This window comes from Centropristis striata, chromosome 18, assembly GCF_030273125.1.
Source record: "Centropristis striata isolate RG_2023a ecotype Rhode Island chromosome 18, C.striata_1.0, whole genome shotgun sequence".
Lineage (NCBI taxonomy): Eukaryota > Metazoa > Chordata > Actinopteri > Perciformes > Serranidae > Centropristis > Centropristis striata.
Window position 1 is genome coordinate 15254594 of NC_081534.1, and position 20013 is coordinate 15274606.

At 38.3% G+C, this 20013-nt stretch overlaps 1 protein-coding gene across 4 annotated transcripts in view; it reads right to left on the bottom strand.

Moving 5' to 3' along the window:
• The window catches only part of ppp1r13bb (protein phosphatase 1, regulatory subunit 13Bb), a 38654-nt gene extending 20103 nt beyond the window's left edge, over nucleotides 1–18551 (bottom strand). For all 4 annotated transcript variants that reach the window (XM_059355948.1, XM_059355947.1, XM_059355946.1 and 1 more), the window contains exons 1-5: nucleotides 18246–18551; nucleotides 17464–17619; nucleotides 9043–9190; nucleotides 7126–7245; nucleotides 6290–6360 (exon numbers count right to left, since the gene is read on the bottom strand). In XM_059355948.1, the coding sequence (XP_059211931.1) occupies nucleotides 6290–6360; nucleotides 7126–7245; nucleotides 9043–9190; nucleotides 17464–17472 (348 nt within the window). In that variant the 5' untranslated portion in view covers nucleotides 17473–17619; nucleotides 18246–18551. The remainder of the gene's footprint in view (nucleotides 1–6289; nucleotides 6361–7125; nucleotides 7246–9042; nucleotides 9191–17463; nucleotides 17620–18245) is intronic.
• Nucleotides 18552–20013: the final 1462 nt, after the last annotated feature.

Below are 20013 nucleotides of genomic sequence, written 5' to 3' on the forward strand. Positions count from 1 at the left end.
CAAACAAGTTACACAAAAGCTATTTACAGAAATGGTTTTAAAAAGACGTCTGAGTTCAGCAGCCAGAGGCATAAACAGCAGGAGACGTTAACAGCAGTGAGAGTCGGGCTCTCCTTCCTCCACAACAACACTCCCAATAATTTTACTGAGGGACATTATGGTGACAAGACTCAGTTAGTAGACAGGGGACTTAAGAGGAGCTGTCAAGTGTTCGGCCACTGTTTAATGAGTTGATCTCTCTGTATGGGTTTTATATGCATTCCATTTTATGGTGTTGAAAATACACTGGCATTATAATTAGCAACTTCACTGGAGTACTCCATGGTTTTCTTAGAGGCCAAATTTATATAAAACAACTGAGGCCTAAACTAATGATTATTTTCATCATCAATTAATCTTTGGGTCTAAAAATGCCTGAGAAAATAGAAGAAACAAAAATGTCCATTTGAGGGATGCCTCAATTCTAAAAATACAATATCTGATATCAGGCCGACACTAGGGATGGGCGTTTGGAAGAAACCTACCAACTCGAGCATCTATGACGTCAACGATCAAGCAATTGATTAATCACTATGTTTTTAGACAGAGTCCAGAATGTATAAAGGCATGCATACACGAGCAAAATAAAAAATGAAAAATTATTTAAAAAAAAATATATATATATACACTGTACACAAAAGTACACAAAGTAGCCTGTTTTGATAACTGGCACTTTTATTTTGAAATGAAAAAAAAGACTTCCTGTCCATCGTAAAACAAACTGAAGTGAGATTATACTATAAAGATCATTTCAAGGGGTGTTTTAGCCCCCGAAGAGGAATTAGGTTAGTTTCCACACTAATCTTGCATATTTAAGTGTGTTTTGTGTTTAAATAAGTTTTGGATAAAATCAAACCTAATAATAATTCATGATAGCAAGGTTTGATACAGTAAGCTAGTTTTGCTCAAATTAATACTATTTCTGTGTGTTTTATAATTGTTATTGCAACTTTCAGTTTGCAAACTTTAGCTTCATCCAACTAAAATCTCAGCTCATTAACTTATTGACGTACAGCTGTAGAACTCAACGCTCGGCCGTGTTTCAGTTCAGTGAGTACTGATACACAGTCCGAGATAAAATTAAAATAAAAAAATACACAGATCGATTAAAAATTCCACGTGATCGACCAAATTCTTAACGACCATTAATCAATCATTGATTAATTATTCCCAACGTTATCGCCAATCTATTCAATTCTATTCAATTTCACTTAGCAAAATTACCAGAAAAAAATATATTTTCTATTGATCAACTACACAGCACAAAAAATACAAAAGGTAAAGGGTTTATATAATGTAGACATAGATAGTAGAAGTAACAGTTAAATTGGCTTTGTTAGAAAATGATTAGGAAAAAAATGGTTCACCTCCATAAACATTTTCAATGAAATCCTCCTCCTGAGGCAGAAATCAGCACCCACGTGAGCTCACGGAATAAAAGTAAGCCTATCTATTCCCCAAACTAACATTTTACAGACGGAATATCCTGAAAGCAGTTGCTACTGTCAACACACTGGATGACTCCTCTTCAATAAAACAGCATACTGAGTGAACAGCGAGTACACTCCTCTAAACTACAAACGGTACTGAAATGCTGAAGTGCTCCCAGACTCTGCCTTTAGGAAACATGTTCAAAGTGGGAGGAGGCCATGCAGGAAATGTCATTGTGTTTTTTTTTTCAATAACAGGCTGAGAAATGTAGAATACTAGTTTGAGTAGAGAGCTGTTTTAAAAAGTGAAGAGCCTACTTAGCGGCATGGGAAGGAGGAAGACATGAAAAATAGATAATACAAATAAAGTCCAGGTGAAATAAACATGCAGTGCGCTGTTCTTACTAGATTAGAGGAGGCAGACATTTCCGTGACTCATCTTATCTGAATAAAACATGCTTCTTTTTGGGAATAATTTCACTTCAGTATACATGTGCCACATCCTCTCATCTCTCAAGACAGGGACAGTCCATTTGCAGCTCTGCCCATGCGGCTCACACGGTGTTTTTCTACCTGGCGCTCGTAAAGGCGTTTAGATTTAAGAGTGTCGCGGAAGACTCGGAGAGGGGGAGGGACGAGGTGACTCAACCGAGGTCGAGATGGGAAGAGCGGGGGAAGCCACTGGCACACACATACAGCCACGCTCAAATGCACTCAGGCAACGCTGCATCAGTGACAATTCACCCGAGGGAGAAACAGACACACACGCCCTCGGACAGTGATGAAGAGGGAGCTGGAGAAACACCCAACTAAGCAGACCGAGCAGAAAGAGAGAGCAGCCACGGCCTCACTGAGCTCCAACAACTGTATAGATTAGTACATATTTGAAATGGGAGCGAAAATGATCCTACTTTAACTGCTGAGTCTGTCTACATTGTATATAATGTCCCTAAAGTTTTTATTCTATGTTTGTTTTAATTGGTAATACTTTTCATATATTTCTGCTTGTCTATATTGTAAAGTGTTAATACTTTTAAAACATTTTTTTTTTCTTGTGTATTTTGCTAATACCTTTCTACCTTTCTAGTTTATACTGCTGTTTACTATTTGTTATTTTGTTATCCAGTTTGCTACTGTAACTCTGCTGAAATGTCCCCATTGTAAGATTAATAAAGAAAATCTTAATCTGAATCTTTATTTTAGATTTATATGATATGTAACTTTTTTGGATTAAAAATTAAAAAAAAAATTAAGTTAAATATTTTGTTGAGTTGTGCACTTATCTATCCCAATGCACCTTAATTAAAATAAGATCATTTTTCAGAATAAAAGAACCCATTTATTTATGACTGTTACTCATGTTACAATGTTCTGAAAAGCAAAGATTATGTACAGACTGTAACAATCATTTGATGAATTGCTAAACAAAAGAATCATCAGCAACTAATTGATATCAGATACATTTTTAAATTTAATCATTTCTATCTGAGAAATTTTTTTCCAGTAAACCCAATGTCTATGGGTTTAAGCATATTGAATCACTAACCAGATTAAGTGATAATGCCAAATATTGAGCTGTGATAAACAATTAAATTAATTATTAATTAATATGTTGAATACTTTCTCGATTTATCAAAGTCTAAAAGAAAAAATAAAAGTTCTCTGCTCATGGCAATGTCTTATCATTGCTTGTTTTGTTCAAGCAAATGTTCATACCCCAAAAGTTAACTATCGCAATTTAAAAAAAGCACATTTTAACAGGAAACGACATATCTTTTCAAAAATACTGACTATAGCAATAAAAAAAAGCAATCACTCATAAGTAGTTACAAACCGACCCACTAACAGTGGACAATTGGCTAGAAATCGTCAAAGAGATTCATGAGGTGGAGAGACTGACTTTCATTCTAAGACTGAAAAAATATTTATATATTGCCAGAGGGGCAAAATGGACATCATACTGGAAGGAATAAATGACAAGGCTGGTAGTTTCGCCTCCTCATTTAACCTTTTCTTTGGGGTTGAAAAAAATGCAACTTATGTTTCATATAAGATAAAATGCTTTGTATTTCCTGACTTGAGAACTTTGGATGTCAGGCAACGATACTTGTTGGACTGTGTGTTTGTATTTCTTGCTGTTGTCAAAATGGAAAATAAAATCTAAGTAAGAAAAAAAAGCACATTTGTGGAGCTGGAACTGGAGAATCTTTGGTATTTCTGCTTTGAAAAAATTGTATTTATTGAAGTGTGATCAAGGCCCAACATACAGCAGTTGCAGATTAAATGAAATGAGGTGTCTCAACGTTGCCAAAAAGCTGTCATCATCAATTATAGAAGCTAAAACGGCGATATTAAAAATTATTGAAAAATGCGTGTGATCGTTGTCGTGTTCCCTTGAGGCACCTCTGCTCTTTACGAGGCAGCGTCGCTCTCAGAGGATGATCGGCTCTACATGGTGGAGAGAAAGCCCCTGGGGTTTGGGCAGCAGCCCGTGGAAAAGCCAAAGCAATGATCCTCTTAGGGCGCGTTATATCATCCAGCAGGCTGACTGATATAATCCTCTAAATCAGATATTAGGAAGAAACTCGGACACAACTGAGCCTCGGCACTTGGGAGGTTAAGCGGAGCTGGCCATGTAACTGATAATGTCGAAACAAGGACGTTTTTACCCGTCATGCTATGGTGTGTGTTTTATATGTTGGTAGCATGATATTGCCAGTGTTTAAACAATCAAAGTTCTGGATCCATAAAAATATATTACATCATGATACTTACTCAACAAGGGTCAAAAGTTTTCAGGATAATAACAGGAATGGCTTCTGGGTGCTCTTGTGCTACAATCCTTTTTCTTTTTTTTTTAAAAAACAAAACCAACAACCCCTCCATCTCCCACTGCGCTAGATTCATCCCTCCACCCTTAAGGTTGAATTAGTTACGATTCCTTGACCGCAACACATTCCTTTTTGTGAAATCTGGGACAGATGGTTGGAGAGTGAAAGGATGCCACGCCAGAGGCTGCTCTTATCGGAGTCATTCACATCTCCTAAGCACATATGTCCTACAGCTAGAGCTCAGCATGCACAACAATGGCTACACCTGACAGAGATATACTGGCAGTGTGTGGAAATGGAGCAGTTCTAGATCACCAGGCTCTGTGATCCTACTCTCAAACACTGGATTAATATTAGAATCGTGTATCCACAGATGCCGATACTTTTACATCATAGCAGACACTGCAGTTATGTCATTATTGTGCCGTAAAAATACAGAAAAGCTGCCACACAGTAGTAAACATACAACTTGACAGTGTCCAGTGACAGTGTGGAATACGTAAAGAAACCACATCAATGCAGCTCACTGGAAGAACCAAACACTTGCTTTCCAGTTTTTAACGTACAGTGAACAGTTCAACAGGAAACCGACAACTCTGATGCTTTTTGTTGGTATCGGAAAAACCGGTGATTTAAGCATTTTTTCACCTTTGCAATGTGAATCATTACAGCCCAACTGAAATTAAAACTAAGTTTTGCAAAGAAATCAATATATAGAAGATCTGGAGACTAAAGGAAGGATGATAGAAATGTGCTCGGGACGACAAGAGAACTTCACCAGGAAGCCTCTGTGATAAAAGCAGTTTCTGTATATATTAGAGCCTGACAGATATATTGGTTGATATTTTCAGCTGATATTGGCCTATCAAAGGCATATATCGGTGTACATGCTGTCCAGTATCTGCTGGAAAATACATTTTAACATAATATATAATTCAGAAAATGTTGCTTAGTGTGGTATAGAAATGGTGCGAGCTGTTATTTTTAAAAATTATTTTTTTAAATAGTCAGCAATTGACTGAAACTAAAGAGTAATAATGTTTATTTAGCTATTTATTTTCCTATTTATTCTTTAGTTTCTAAGTTCAGCATTTATGAAATTGGTTGAAAATGTAAAACCTTGTTTGTCCAATGTATTACAAAGTATAACAGTGTTAAATATAATTTAATAAAGTTTTATGTCTGAGAAAGTAACTTGCAGAGTGGTGAAAAATCAGTGCATAAATCACATTAAAAAGGTCTATTCTCATTCCAGCTCAAAACATTTCGAAATTGACCGCCAAATCAGTTATCGGTGCATTTTCCCGTTCTAAAATCAGAATCGGTCTCAAAAACCTATATCGGTTGGGCTCTAGTATGTATGTATATCTATCCTTTAACAAATGACAAACATAGCGCTGACTACAATAAAGCACCTCTTCTCATGCGGTTACTATAGACATTGGAAGAAGAGCTAGTAAGCTGTTAGCAGCCGGTGGGCAGCAGAGTCCTGCTGTGTGTTTGGCAAATAGAGCTAACAGCTAAAGGAGCTAATAGAGCTAAAAAATATCTTGACTTCCTTGACTTATACATTTATACTCCTATATGGAGAAAACAAATCTCAGCAGATGCTAACAATATGAACAAAAAAGATATCTTGTAGGTAGATATATTGTATCTTGTATCTTGTATCAGAGTGAAATATAAACTTAATAGCACAACAGGTCCTTTCACATAATGAATGTTGCACAGAGCTTACGACATAGACTCTTTGCTAATATTGAGAATCCTTCGAAAACTATTTTAAGCCATTTTCCCAGCCAATTATTTGTGAATAATTATAGAGTTTAGTCTCTTTATATATGCCTGTGACACTGCACTCTCAGTAGGTTTAGCTTCTGCAGCTGTAAATATAACTGAGGAATTGTATAATGGCTTTTGGACCTGTTTTGTTCTGTAAAGCTACATTTCTATTTTAACATCATTTAGATAATGCTAATTAAGTCTCACCCCGTTCTCATTGTGCTTCTCTCCAGTGTTTCCACTTCTGCGACTCGTCTGATCCTGAGACTGCTGACTCCCTGCAAAAAGAAACAGTTGCCGTCACAAACACAGGCAGGGCACACACACACACACACACACACACACACACCAGCGTGCACACAGACGAGCGTGCACACACCCACACAGGCGCAGATTCAGAGTCAACAGCCATTGTCAGGGATAGTTTGAAAAATTCACTGACTTGATTGCTCATGACAGAGGCATTTAAGAACTGGGACAAGCACTGCTGACTAAAGCCACCTAACTCAAACTTTTTTATAAGATATGCTTGATGGAAGATGAGAGTAAATGATTTAAAACTTCACAGGAAGGGATAGAAAACTTCTGCTATACTTCTCAAAAAAGAACTAGATATCTTGATGGTGCCTTTGCTGCAAAAATACACTTTCTTTGTCAGGAATACGTCAAAGTGAGTCAGTTTCTCTTCAATCTGTTATCTTTGAGTGAATTTTTCACATCTATACTGACTTTAATTCCAACATTTGTATTCATGTGTCTCAGAGAGTCCCCGCTCGCGTGAAGAGCTAATTTTAAGCTTGCATGCATTTTACTCCTGGCCTTACTCCACCCAAACACAAATAGAGCAATGATTTATTCCTTTGGCATGCCTCATCAAGCATCAATTAAACTTTGGCATAGAGAACCATTGACAGACACCAGCTGAGCAGCCAAGCAGAACAGGTGTAAGGAATTCCCCTCGACTCCACCCTTCATACTTCAGGTACAGATTACACACGGCAGAAAAAAAAACTCCAGACAGAGGAGACAGGGACGATACGCACCTTGATCACTGCCCTCGGTTGGTGAATCTTCATGCCGGAGGAAGAACTTGACTTCTTGTTTCCGAGGCCCCCATTTCTGTAGATGTTCGTACATCATGTGTTCGAAGGGGATCGCTCGCTCTGCAGAGACAAAAAAGTTGAGATTTGTTAAACATATTTTAAATATTCAAAATTAGGCTAAAAGCACAGAAAAAGTTGGAAATATACTTATTTGCTTTCTTACCAAGAGTTACATTTAAACCACCTCAAACATCTCAGCCAACATCTCTGTCCAAATTTATCAAAATTCACTAGAGTAGAGCTGGGTGATGACCAAAACTCTTTCCAGACAGAGCTCCTTTTATATATTGATACGTTTTATATCACAATAAAGCACATTATCTGATAATTCTATTAATACATTAATTAATAGTATATGTAGCTACCACACTGACAAATCGATCCAGCTTCACTTCCTTGTTCAAGGATCAGAAGAGAAGTTCTGCCACCTGTTCTTTGTTATAGAGGTGATATAGTAAAAAATATATACAACAGACTTTTTAATAAACTGCCCAGCTCTACAATGACTATTGAAAGTGTTGTCCTTGCTCAAACTCAAGGAAAATGATTGAATTTGAAAAGAACAGACTCTGATATACAAAGCCACCTGATTTATGTTTTCTTATGTAACTAATGTTTATGCATTAACTCCTTATTTTATTTTCAATTCCCTATCTATATTGTAACTGTTTCTTCTCTCCCTTAAAGTTCTTGTTTGGTAATTTAACCTAGTTTAATTTTCATTTCTCAGTGTGCGTAGTCTTTTTATACATCTGTGTACTGTATATTTTATATGGATGCAAAACTCCTTAAAAAAAGTTATAAAGCTAAATAAAATCCACTTCCTGCTGGCCAGAAGATTTTTGGGGGTGTTTCTGTGACACAAACTGCCTCAAACTGGTTATAGCCTGCCATAAATTTGATGGGATGATCATGAATGGCAGTACTGCAATATGTATTGAAGTAACCCACAAAATTGCCAATGCAAACTTAGCTTGGGAGTGGAGGGGGAAAGTTTGTGAGTTTGGTGTTAATGTCAAGACTAAGTAATAAAGTAACAACACATAAACTTATAATCGAAGCCACTTTTTGATGGTCATCAGATCTTGGCGTTTTCAGAATTAAATCAAATGATGACATCCCTATAAAAACTGGGGGTGCTGAGATTGATGGAAGTGTGCTTAAACTTTTTTTTCACTTTTCAAGAGGACGGCGATCTGTGGGCAAAGGGAGACAAAGAGATGGAGACAAAGACAGAGAGGTTTTAGGAGGTTTCGGGGGCAGACAGCTGCATTGTGAGGCACCAGCCGAGCACGATTGCATAACGTGGGTTAATAAAGCCCTTGGCTGGGTTTTTGTTTTCGACAGGGGAGTGGCCCCTCAGCAAAAAACGCTGATAACACTGGGTGTGTCAGCACGACTGTGGTGATGGGAGCAAAACGTTTGGACCGAGTGGTATCTGTTGTGACAGTGCCGTGGACTGTACCACCACTGTACGTAACCTTTTTCTGGCCATCAAACAGCTATGTATTTTTTCTTAATACATGCTTTTCTTCTCTTTACAGATGTGAAACTTTTCCTTTATTTATAGCTTCTCAATGATTTCCCTCCTCTCAGGTAGTCATGCATGGCCCTTCTCGGCTCCTGAACTTTCTTTAATGAGGTGCTTGTTTTTACATTAATGAGGAAGGCTAAAGGCTACTGTTGTACATAATTGAATTCCTGTGCATGTAAGTGAGGTGTCAAGCTCAGTGATAATGGAGTTTCAGTTCATTTCATCCACTGGTGACACTAGATGTTCTTCCTTTTGTGCTCCCCACAAGAAAAGAAGTGTTCTGAACTTCTGTACTAAGCAGCAATGTTTCTACCAGCTCTTACCGTTGCCTCTCCAGACCTCGGCCAGGTGGCAGCCGCTCTCGCCGGGCTCTTTGCAGAACTCGACCACATCCCGGCACGTCGTCTCAGGAGTGATGGGCACCTCAGTCACAGCCTGTTCCCCATCGCTGAGGTACACCGTCAATATCATCTGAAGGTGGAATAAAATCAGAAAAAATAAGAAAGAAAACATAACACCGTGGCAGATGGATATTTGATATATACAAGAAATGAGAAAACATGGTAATGTCTGATGCTGTGATTCAAGGACGAAGCCCATCTTATTCTTGCATTGTACAAAGCCCAGCCTGCTGATGAGACGCTTTGCTGTCCACCAACTGTGAGTCTGAGCTGCTGCTGGACTCATGCCTGTGCCTGCCACATTTCTGTTTACTATACGATTAGGGCCTGCTACAGCGCTGAAGACACACCGTTAAGCCTGGGAGGTAAGACATAGCAAAACAAGCCCCCACATGCTTCAGCCTGCACTCACATAACAGTAAAAGTAGAGATCACACATTTCTTTCCAAGAACTTAAAACTCTCAGGACAATGGGACTCTGAGGTAACTGCAGATCAATTCCAAATATACCGCCCTTAATGTGTGCTACTAAATGGTTAAATGCAACAGCCTGGAGACAGAAGACAAAAGGTCAAATGAGGACTGAAAAATGTTAAATCAGTGTCTTTAAGCAATCAGCTGAGTGTTCAGAGGGCTGCAAGTGCTCCTTTGTACCTGCATCTATCACACTGTGCAGCACTACCTGTCCTGCAGGGTGACGAGGCAAAGTGGCTCCAACATATATATGACCTTTGGACCTTTCCATATGGCTCTCACTGTCTGCACTGTGTTTGTCTTCAGGTGGATCGCAAAGGCTGAAATGATTGGGTGATTAATCAACCAGCTGATTGATAGAAAATCAACAAACTGTTGGGGCAGAACCATTTGGAGAACTCCATATACCAATGCTGGGTTTCTGGTTTAAATTGAATTTTTTTCTGTAAATTAAACTCTAGGCCTGAGTGGTGGACCACAGAGTATTAAAACAAAAAATGATTTTTGATCACAAACGTCAAGATAATAGTGGTAGAGCTTCTTTCTGGAACATCTTTGTCAACATAAACAATGCAGAAATGTTATTAACCAGATTCTTATAGTAGCTGTTTGTATTATGTCTATGCTTTCTATATATCCGATATATATTATTTATATATTATACTGTACACTGCTTACCATCTATTAGATACTATACTATATTTAATCTCTATAGTTTAAAGTATAGTATGTACTATAGTGTGTAATACTATATAGTTATAGTTAATATTACATTTGATGATTATGTTTTACTGCTAGGCCCTCTATAGACTATATAGTTATATTATTAGACTGACACAGACAGACAGACAGACAGACAGACAGACAGACACACAGACACACAGACAGACACACAGACACACACACACACAGACACACACACACACACACACACGATTCTTTGCCTTGAAATGCTTCTGTAAAGCCTGAACTTCCTCTCTGGGGATCAATAAAGGCTTACATTATCATATTGGTCATGGTCACAAACATTTGTGATTATTAATTATTAAATCCAAGTGTGATATGGAAAACAGATATTTTATGGGGTTTATTTAGACAAAATACAAAATATTATGATAATATTCACAACCTTGTTGGGTTTTTCATGTTTCACTGTTTTACAACATTAAGGCATATTGGATGTAATTCTAATCAGCAGACAGACCCTTAAATCTCAAACCCCACCCCACACACACACACGTGTCCATGTCCAATGTTACCCCTAAAGGAGGAAAGCTGGAAGAAGGCAAAAAAAATAAAATTCCCACATCCAGATGGTCCAAGCTAATAAAACATATCTAAGAAGATTCAGTGATTGCAAAGTATCGACTCACAGGATTAAATACTTCTGTGGTGCAGTCAAAAAAAACAACAACAACACAGATCCATTTTGAATTAGGGGGGGAAATAATTTCACAATGTCTTGGCTGAATAAAGTCAAAACACAGGATGAGGGGAGCAGTGGATCATGTCCTCTAAAGTACTCTGTACACATTGAAAAGAGAGAGTTACGCCATCAAACTCATGTTGAATGATAGTTTAATTACTGTGACATCTTTGCTCTTGTAATTTGTTTTTTTGGGAGGTGAGAACAAGCAAAATAAATGAATATGAACTCCTCTACATTAAGTGTTACAGCACATCTACATGATGTGTTTTCCTTCTGCCACATTCTCATTGTTTTCTCTGGCACAAAGCACTCTAGGGGAGGTTGAGGTGTGCCTTCCTGTTTCATGTGACAGGCCTCACTTTTTCTGTCAGTACAGAAAGACTGTGAAGAGATCGTAAAATAAAGCACAGACAGCCAAAAGGGAAAATATCTCTACAACAAAGCCAAGAGTTTGGGGGGTTGCTCAAAATGAAATAAAAATGTTTGTTGTGTTTGAAAAAACAGACTTTTATCATGGCCTTTGTGCAAGTAAGATGCGAGTTCAGTTAGGTGTCAGTAAACAGAGTAGAAAAGGGAAATCCGGATTCCCTATATTTCAGCAGTTTGCTTTTTAACCTTCACCTTTCAGTTTTTTGCACAGGCTTCACTGGTTGACTATAACAGGGAGGGTTTGAGGTTAGACATAGTTCAAGTATAATGCAAAGAAGACCAAGTAATCAGGACTTACGGTACATTTCATAGGATTTTCCTAAAAAATGTATAGACTCATACAAAGAAAATCCCTCTCAATCATCACTTATGACCCACTAGAGGTGTGTGGCTGTCTCTGTATCTGCAGAGACCCTGCCCTTTGCCTGTATTTTCTCTTTTCTTTTCATTCTGCTGTATTCAGGACATTTCTGCTGTCAGCCTTTGGGCAGCAAGTTACAAAATTAGCAGACAAATTGCCGAAAGACATAAATATATAGTGAAACGAAATGCCAAGCACATAAAGCTTGTTCCAAATCTGGGGTTTGCTTTTAATTTCATTGGGTCAACTTTCAATGTTTACAAAAACTAAACACAAATTCCTGCATAGCATGCCTTTATATTCAAACATTACTACCAAAGGGCTTTGCTATGCTACTCTTGCTGTCTAGACAAACAACACTTTGTTTACACATGGCTCACAATGTCAAACCAAATCATTGAGCCAAAACCTCAAAGTAAAACCCCATCAGTGCACTTTGTTTACCAAGTGCAAGACATTTAATATCAGCTGTAATTCAGGTATTTTAAACATGCATAATTGAGCAGGTGCTCTAGTGCAAAGTGCCATGATATTATGGATGCATAACTATATGTGTGGCCTCTGGATACACTTGTAGTGCAGCAATAACTGTCACTGTACGTCATATAATATCTAAGTTTAGTCACTGTGCTACCTATAGATTATGACTCCGGGAGTTTCTCTGAGACTAAGTGACTCACCCTTTGTAATAATGCAGCTGTGTGATTCATTGACATTTTCTGCAGCAGCCTAACTGAAACAATATAATCACTTGTGCTTGGGAGCCTCTGCGACTTCACTCAGCTTATAATGAGCCTGAAAGCTCAGATTTAGGCAAACACAGAAACCATGCAAGAGGAAACAGTCTTGGAGCCGGGGCACTCGTTTGTAGGAAATGCTGTCCGGCCATCTATGATTTCATGTTGCTTCTTACAGCTTTATTATGACCCTGTGTCCAGACAGACTAGTAATGGATGTCATTTTTGGGACCTGATCTGCAAAAAGCATTAAAGGGGGAAAAAACCCTGAAAAAAGTGTTGTAAGTAAGCTGGAGACTAGTTATGTCTACATTTTACTGATAGATAATTACTTTGCTAATCCCCAGAGAGATATTGGAGTTCTACCAGCCGTATAATAAAACACAACATAGTACAGGAAGAAAAATAATGAACACAACACAGCCCAGTGAGGCCAGCTGCAACATCAGTTTGAATACAGATAAGACTGATGCCATTACTTGAATTAGTTCTGAGGGAATGTTGATGCATCCTTATTTACATTTATGTCTTACAATCATTTTGGATGTAAGAAATAAAAGGGGTAAGAAAATGTAATGAAATATAAGTAAAATAAAACAGCCCATTCTAACCTCCGATGATGATGACACGTATCCTTCAGAGCAAAACAAGCCTTCATGCAATCAGACATGTGCAAATTTGGGCCTATTTTAAAGTGGTCACAGAAAGCCAACACCAAATTTTATAGAATATACCTACACATGACCAAAAACTGCTAAATCATGTGAACATACATTCAGAGAGTTACAGCAAAAGAAACAGAAACTCCAGTGATCCAGCTGACTGCCCACTGGAGAAATACCAACCGCCCGCACTAAGTTGCGTCGACCCATGGTTTTGGCTTTTTTGACCGCCCTCCGTTTCCTCCTGATCTCCTTCTTTGGTGGCCGGTGGTGCTCCTTTGCCCAAATGGGGTTTTCCTTAGAGAGGCTGACAAGGCCGCGTAACACTATAGTCACAAACCTCTTCATCGTAGCACTGCCGCTTTTGCAGGCATCAGACTTAATTGTTATGCCATCCCGAGCAGATCTCTGAAACCGACAGCGGTGCGTGCATTTGAAAAGTGCTGCAGAGGAGACTTGGGAGGAAAAACACTTGCTGTATGTGTAACTCAGAGAGGGAGGGGGAGAGAGAGCTAGAGAGAAACAAACAGTAAGAGAGAGAGAGAGAGAGAGAGAGAGAGAGAGAGAGAGAGAGACAGGAGAGTGGGTGCCGACAAGTACTTCTATCGGAAAATTGTCCCTGAGTTGTGCCAATGGCTGCAACACCAAAGACTCCTCTAATGAGAATACTTTGGCTACAGCTGTGACCGGCAAGAGGCTCAGGGACACGATCATGTAGAGGCGACAAGGGGAGCATCCTTAAACTGTGTGTTTTCTAGACAGGACTAGAAACATACAGTATCCCTCTTGCCTAATGCATGTTGCTACAATGGGCATCATGTGGAGATTGGAGCATTTATCATTTAACTCCTGACAGAGGGAGAAAGGGATGCTCGGTCTGGCCTGATCTCCAGCAGGATGATTCAAACAAACAGTCATTTCCTCTCACGAATGCTGTCACTCATTTACTCACAAAGAGGTACCCAGAAGAATGAAGAAAGATCGAGAAGAGTATTGCTTCCTGAGAGCACAAACTTTGACTAAAAACTTCCACAAATACAACCATACGATGCAACAAAACAAAGTTCCAAACTTATCAACCCACATTGGGACAAACTATACATTCAATTTAAGCGAAATGCAAGCCCAATGTGTGGAACAACTAAGTAAACAACTACACTATGATCACTAATAGGCATACATGTGCTTCATCATCTAGGCAGCTATTCACTGGAGGACATGAGGAGACACCTCTGACATTTAGGGCTTGGCATCATCAAAAAAATCTGATACCAGCACCCTTAAAGTGATACCCACACTAATAAAGTACTTCACTTGATACCTCTGTTTTCTACTTCATACCCATCGTGTGAATGGAAGCATTCAGTTTTGTTAAATATTATCACTCCTCCCCATCCAAATGATTCTTAAACAAGTACAATACACGCTGAACCGCCAACTCCATTACATGAACCTCGCCCGCCTTCACCACACCACGGACTGCATGGGTTGAAGCTGGTGAGAGCAACAACATACAAATAGCAGGATTCAAGCTTTTTGAGAGTAAAATTCAAGCAATTTGTAAGCACTTTTAAGGGACCCAACCACAAAACTTCCAGATTCTCAAAAGATCGAAATTTACACTCTAAATACAACTGTAAAAGATAAAGTTTTACAGAATTTATCACAACCAACAGCAATTAATGTATATGAGCTGTTCACCAAACGTTAATTATATAATTATGTATTAATTGCTACTTTTCAGAGTAAGCGGTCAACAGAGGATTGAGTAATATCTGTATCATTTCAAAAAACAAAACGGATTCAGTTAAGAAAAGAAGATCCGATTATCCAAGAAGAATATTTGCATTAGAAATAACTACATATTTACATTAGAAATGTTTAGATCCCATGGCATCGCATACAGTTTTTTTAGTTTCTCATTTAGGGTTCTGAGACACCAGGAGACAACAAATTTGAACAAATTCAAACATATTCCGAACATAATTTAAAATGAAGAAATTTCCTGACTTTCTGACCCTAAAATAGAACATTTTGTTTGAGATCTGGATACAAAGAAGATCAAATGCAAGTATCTTTTAACTGGTGAAGTACAAATACCCAGCCCGATTAACTAATAAGAAAAAATGTGACATGTGACAATGTAGACATTTCATGCAGCTGAAATATGACATACACTGCCCGTCTGGCTATAATGACACTGAACTATATGGAGGAAAAAAATAGGTAATGTTGTGAAATAAATTAAAACAAGGGCAACAGAAAACTGAAAAACAATGCCTTTATAAATAAGTAATGGATTAAGATGAGCAAGATGTAAACATCTTTCTTTTAGCTAGGCGCTTGAACACTGGTTGTTTTGGATCCAAATGGAAATTTTAAAAACCCTAACCTTAACTTATACATGTAGCAGATATAGCTCATTCTCATTTGATATCCCTCTTCTATTCTTCTCAGACAATGTATTTGGATATTTTTTAAAGAAAATATATAAATCATGACAGAAACATGGAAACAAATCAGGCCCCAACCAGATTTAATCTGCTGTTTAAAAAATAAAGTGTCCTTTTGATTGAAAGCGCAGAGAAAGTGCAGAGGGAAAGAAAATCGAATTAATAATGCATACTTTTTCAACCAATAAGAAGAGAGCCGTATTAAACAGGTGGAAGGTGCTAAATAAATCAATAACTCATCATTTTCATCTGTTCACAGTGAGTTTGAGGAAAAGAGTAATAACAGTAATATGTTTCATTTGTGGAATTTTACTGATAAATAGATGTTTCGTGATATAACTGTGATTGTTTCATTGATGTCATTTAAAACCAGGATACCTCCAAAAAAAGTGACGATAAGATGCAATGTTTACATTTCCTGTAAGTCGCGCTCTGCCCAGCTCCACTGTGTGAGATTAATGCCATTTGACAATCTACTCAGCTCAAAAGTTCCCCTTAACAACAGAGCATTAGTCGACGCAGCCACACAGACCTAGATCTGCCACGGTCTCATTGGCTGACGGAGTCACGCGAGACCCGAGTGCAGGGCTGGCACTCTGCTCCACTGGCTCTTTGACTCTGATAGCCTGTTGGTGCCACAGGGTACAAACGTCTACAGAGGCTACCATCGCACTCAGTCCTGGGAACTCATCGGCTGCAGCGAATATGGAGTTACTTCTCTGCTACTTTGTAGTTCAGGCCTCTTTGAACTTGAGTTGACAATAAGCTAAATGTTACTGTGATCCTGTATCTTCAAGTAACGCCCAATCTTGCAGAAAGGCCAAGAATCACTACTTATGACGACACCTTACGGTAAACTTATCCTGCATCTGAGTTCATGTTCCCTTCCCTGAAGGCCACAAGAGCTGCAATCACTTCTCCCACAATTCATTGCTGCATTCTCAGCACGACAGATAACAAAAGAGGTTCCAACAAAGCATGACTCCTATAGCGCTGCCATTCAGTTATTCTATTATTTGCACCACAGAGCGTCTTGAAAAATAACACCAGGGAAAACAACAGTATGAAAATAGTTCTGGATTTAACAAAGCCAACTGTACTGCCTCTTCCTTTAAATATAGTGATCAGTTTGTTTCAATGTAATCCAACACAAATTCATATTATAGAGATAACAGAGGGTGTCATGTTAACCTGTCCTTTTCAGATATACAGGAATGTATTTCTACTTGTTCAATTCTTAACATATTGTATTCATTGTAGCCAATGCAAATAGACTCCCACAATCCCTTTACATCAAGTTATGACAAGCCATATTTACATTTCCCCGACTAACGTCATTGCAACAATCAACATGAAAGATGTTAGTCCTGCAGCTGTGGAATCCAGCTGCAGAGATACTGTACAGCAGATACACTTGTAGATAACATTAAGCCCTTTCTTTCTGGGAAGTGATCTAATTTATAGATTAGCTGTGTGGTGTTGGTAAATCCCAATGCACAGATGTTAATCTTGCTTGCACTTGTAAGGTGAACATTGGTAGAGACAACCTGTGCTCTTCATCTTAAACTGGGACTTTTGTATTTTAATCTGAGGAACCACATGACCATCATGTTGTGAATATAGAGCCCTAAATACCACATAGCATGAATAATAGCTCTCTACTCCTGCAATTTCCATCTTGCACACAGGTTTGATTTTGTGCAAACGTTAACAACCCAAACATTAGGCTTGAAACAGCAAATGGGAAAGTACATATTACATTTTTTACTTAAGGAAAGGAGGAGTGGTGTGCACTTACCGGCATCATATTGGCAGCTCTGGCAGGTCAAAACCAGGTGTACATCGGCAGGTTGACTGACGGCTCACCCGCTTATTAGAGTCAAGCAAGACCCACCGTTGCTAGTTCTGGGCTTTGGTAACTCCAATGTGACAACCAACTGGGCCTCAGTATTCTCTGTAAACCCAAACAGTGCGATTATTTCCAGTGCTATCAAACTGATCAAACCTTTAGAGCTACTAAGGCATGCAACACTCTCCCCAGTAATCTAAAAAGTGTTACAGATTTCCATACTTTCTCACGTGAAGTGAAAAAATGGATTTTAAGTAATCAGTCTTGTCAGCACTAATCATTATTCTGTACTCTCTGCATATGTCTATTTTTATGATTGTGTGTGTGTGTGTGTGTGTTTGCCTGTTGTTCTTGTTTTATTTTATCCTATTTTATTCTTCGTACCTGCCCAGGGACTACAGATGGAAATGAGCTTTTAGCTATAATCTGGTACATGGCATCTTTTTACTCCCTGTAATTAATGAACCCTGTACATGGTCCCCGTTTTAAACGGACCAATAAACTAAACTTAACTAAACAAAACTGAACACGTAAGGTCAAAATAACAAGGAATGTTATCACCCACAAACGTGAATTTAAATGGCCCAGGCGTGGCTCTGTGCAGCTGCTGCTACAAACAAGCCGATGGTTAGCCAGGCAGCTAGCTCGCAAAGCAACGCTGAAGCGACTCAAAACATAGTGACATGCAATTACTTGATATTATTTTGTCATAACACGTTAATTAAACTCACCAATGTCAAAGACAATTCATTGTTTCAGGGAGTAAATCTTAGCTCCGTTACTGTTGAAGGCACGTAGCTAACCGAGCCAGCTGTCAGCCAGCCAGCTAACGAGAGCTCTACTACGGCGCTAGCTGTTAGCTGGTTTCAGAGGCGGCTAAAGGACGGTAAGCAAGGCGATCTCTCCGCTCTCGTCGGTCCTTTAGCTTGCATTGACTGCACATCGGCACGAGCTATCGATGGAGGGTGTTTCAAGCGAACAAAAAAGAATAAATATCCATCCGGATAGGCTAATTGTTCATTTTATCAACGCAATGAATCATCGCTAGCAGGCTAGCATTGCTAGTTGACGAAAATACAAATAGCTGGAATCCAGTTGTTGACGGCGGGAGGGGCGGGGCTACACCGCAGCAGCGAGAGCGTCGCTACGTCAACGTAGAATGTCAAGAATCTAACGTGAACAGTTTGTCAACGGCTGGTATAACATCAGCTTTCTCCAACCGACATCGAACAGACGAATTATTATATTATAAGTAATTTATCATCTATCTATCTATTGTTTATAGCGACTCCATACGGCATTTAAATGTGATATACGTTGCTGATGCGTTACAGATGTTCTCTGGATCCGTTATCGGACAGGTATTACTAAACTAATTTTTTTTGCAGTTTAAGTAGTCTACTGACAGTTTTTACTTAATTAAAAAATAAATAAATACAATTGCAATACTACAGAGCAAACATACTTTGTTACTTGCATTCAAATGATTTATAAGCAAAAATAATCAAAGCTTTTTCCATTCTATAATTTGTCTTTGTATTAATAACGATGAAATAAATCAATAATTATCATATAAATCATTGTAATAATAATTTAAATAATAATTTTACCATAACTTTCGCATAGGATAATTAAAATAAAAGTAAAAGTACTCATTATGCACAATGGCCCACCTTATAATATATATATATATATATATATATATATATATATATATAAAATAACAGGCACCACCTGGCTCTAGTAAATGAAGCAGAAATAATAGCTGAGTTTGCAATCTTCCCTGCAGAATATTACAAAATTAGAAAAAAAAATCTGTGTACATTATGATGACTGACAGCTGCAGACTTAATATGTGCTCAGTAGTTTGTACTAATATAATTGAAAGTTTGAGATTTTATTCATGAATATGCACCACCAAAGCACAATATCATCTGTCATTATAAGGGCCTTAATGTCAGTCTGTCTTTAGTGTGACATTTAAGGAACAACCTGTCAATTTAATGTGTTTAATTGTGGCAAAGCTTCTGGGGTGAAAAGAGGGCTATTCTACGTAATTTTATAAATATTTATAGCCAACAACCATGACATCCACAGATACAGTGCAGGGTGTATATGTGCAGGACAGTGTGGTCAAATGTTTTATATTTAACAGGATAGAGATCTTAAAGGGGGCTTTCAATTAGCTAAATTTCGCAAAAACATACTAAATCTATGCCCTTTTGTCTTTATTCAGTCAGCTCAAGCGTTAACATAGAAGTTACTGCAGAGCTTGCAGGATGTTAACATGTCCAGGGGTCATAACATGCCAACAAGATGTGCTGTTGTTGTAAATTTAGAACAAGATAGAAACGCACTTGTTCTGAGAATTGAAGTCATTTGTTCTGAAAGGTGTATGACAGCTTATCCAACACTCTGACATGTGCTGTTGATGACAGATGTTATAGTTTTTGGCACTTTCTTCATCATCTAAGCAGATTCATGATGACAAAAGACTTT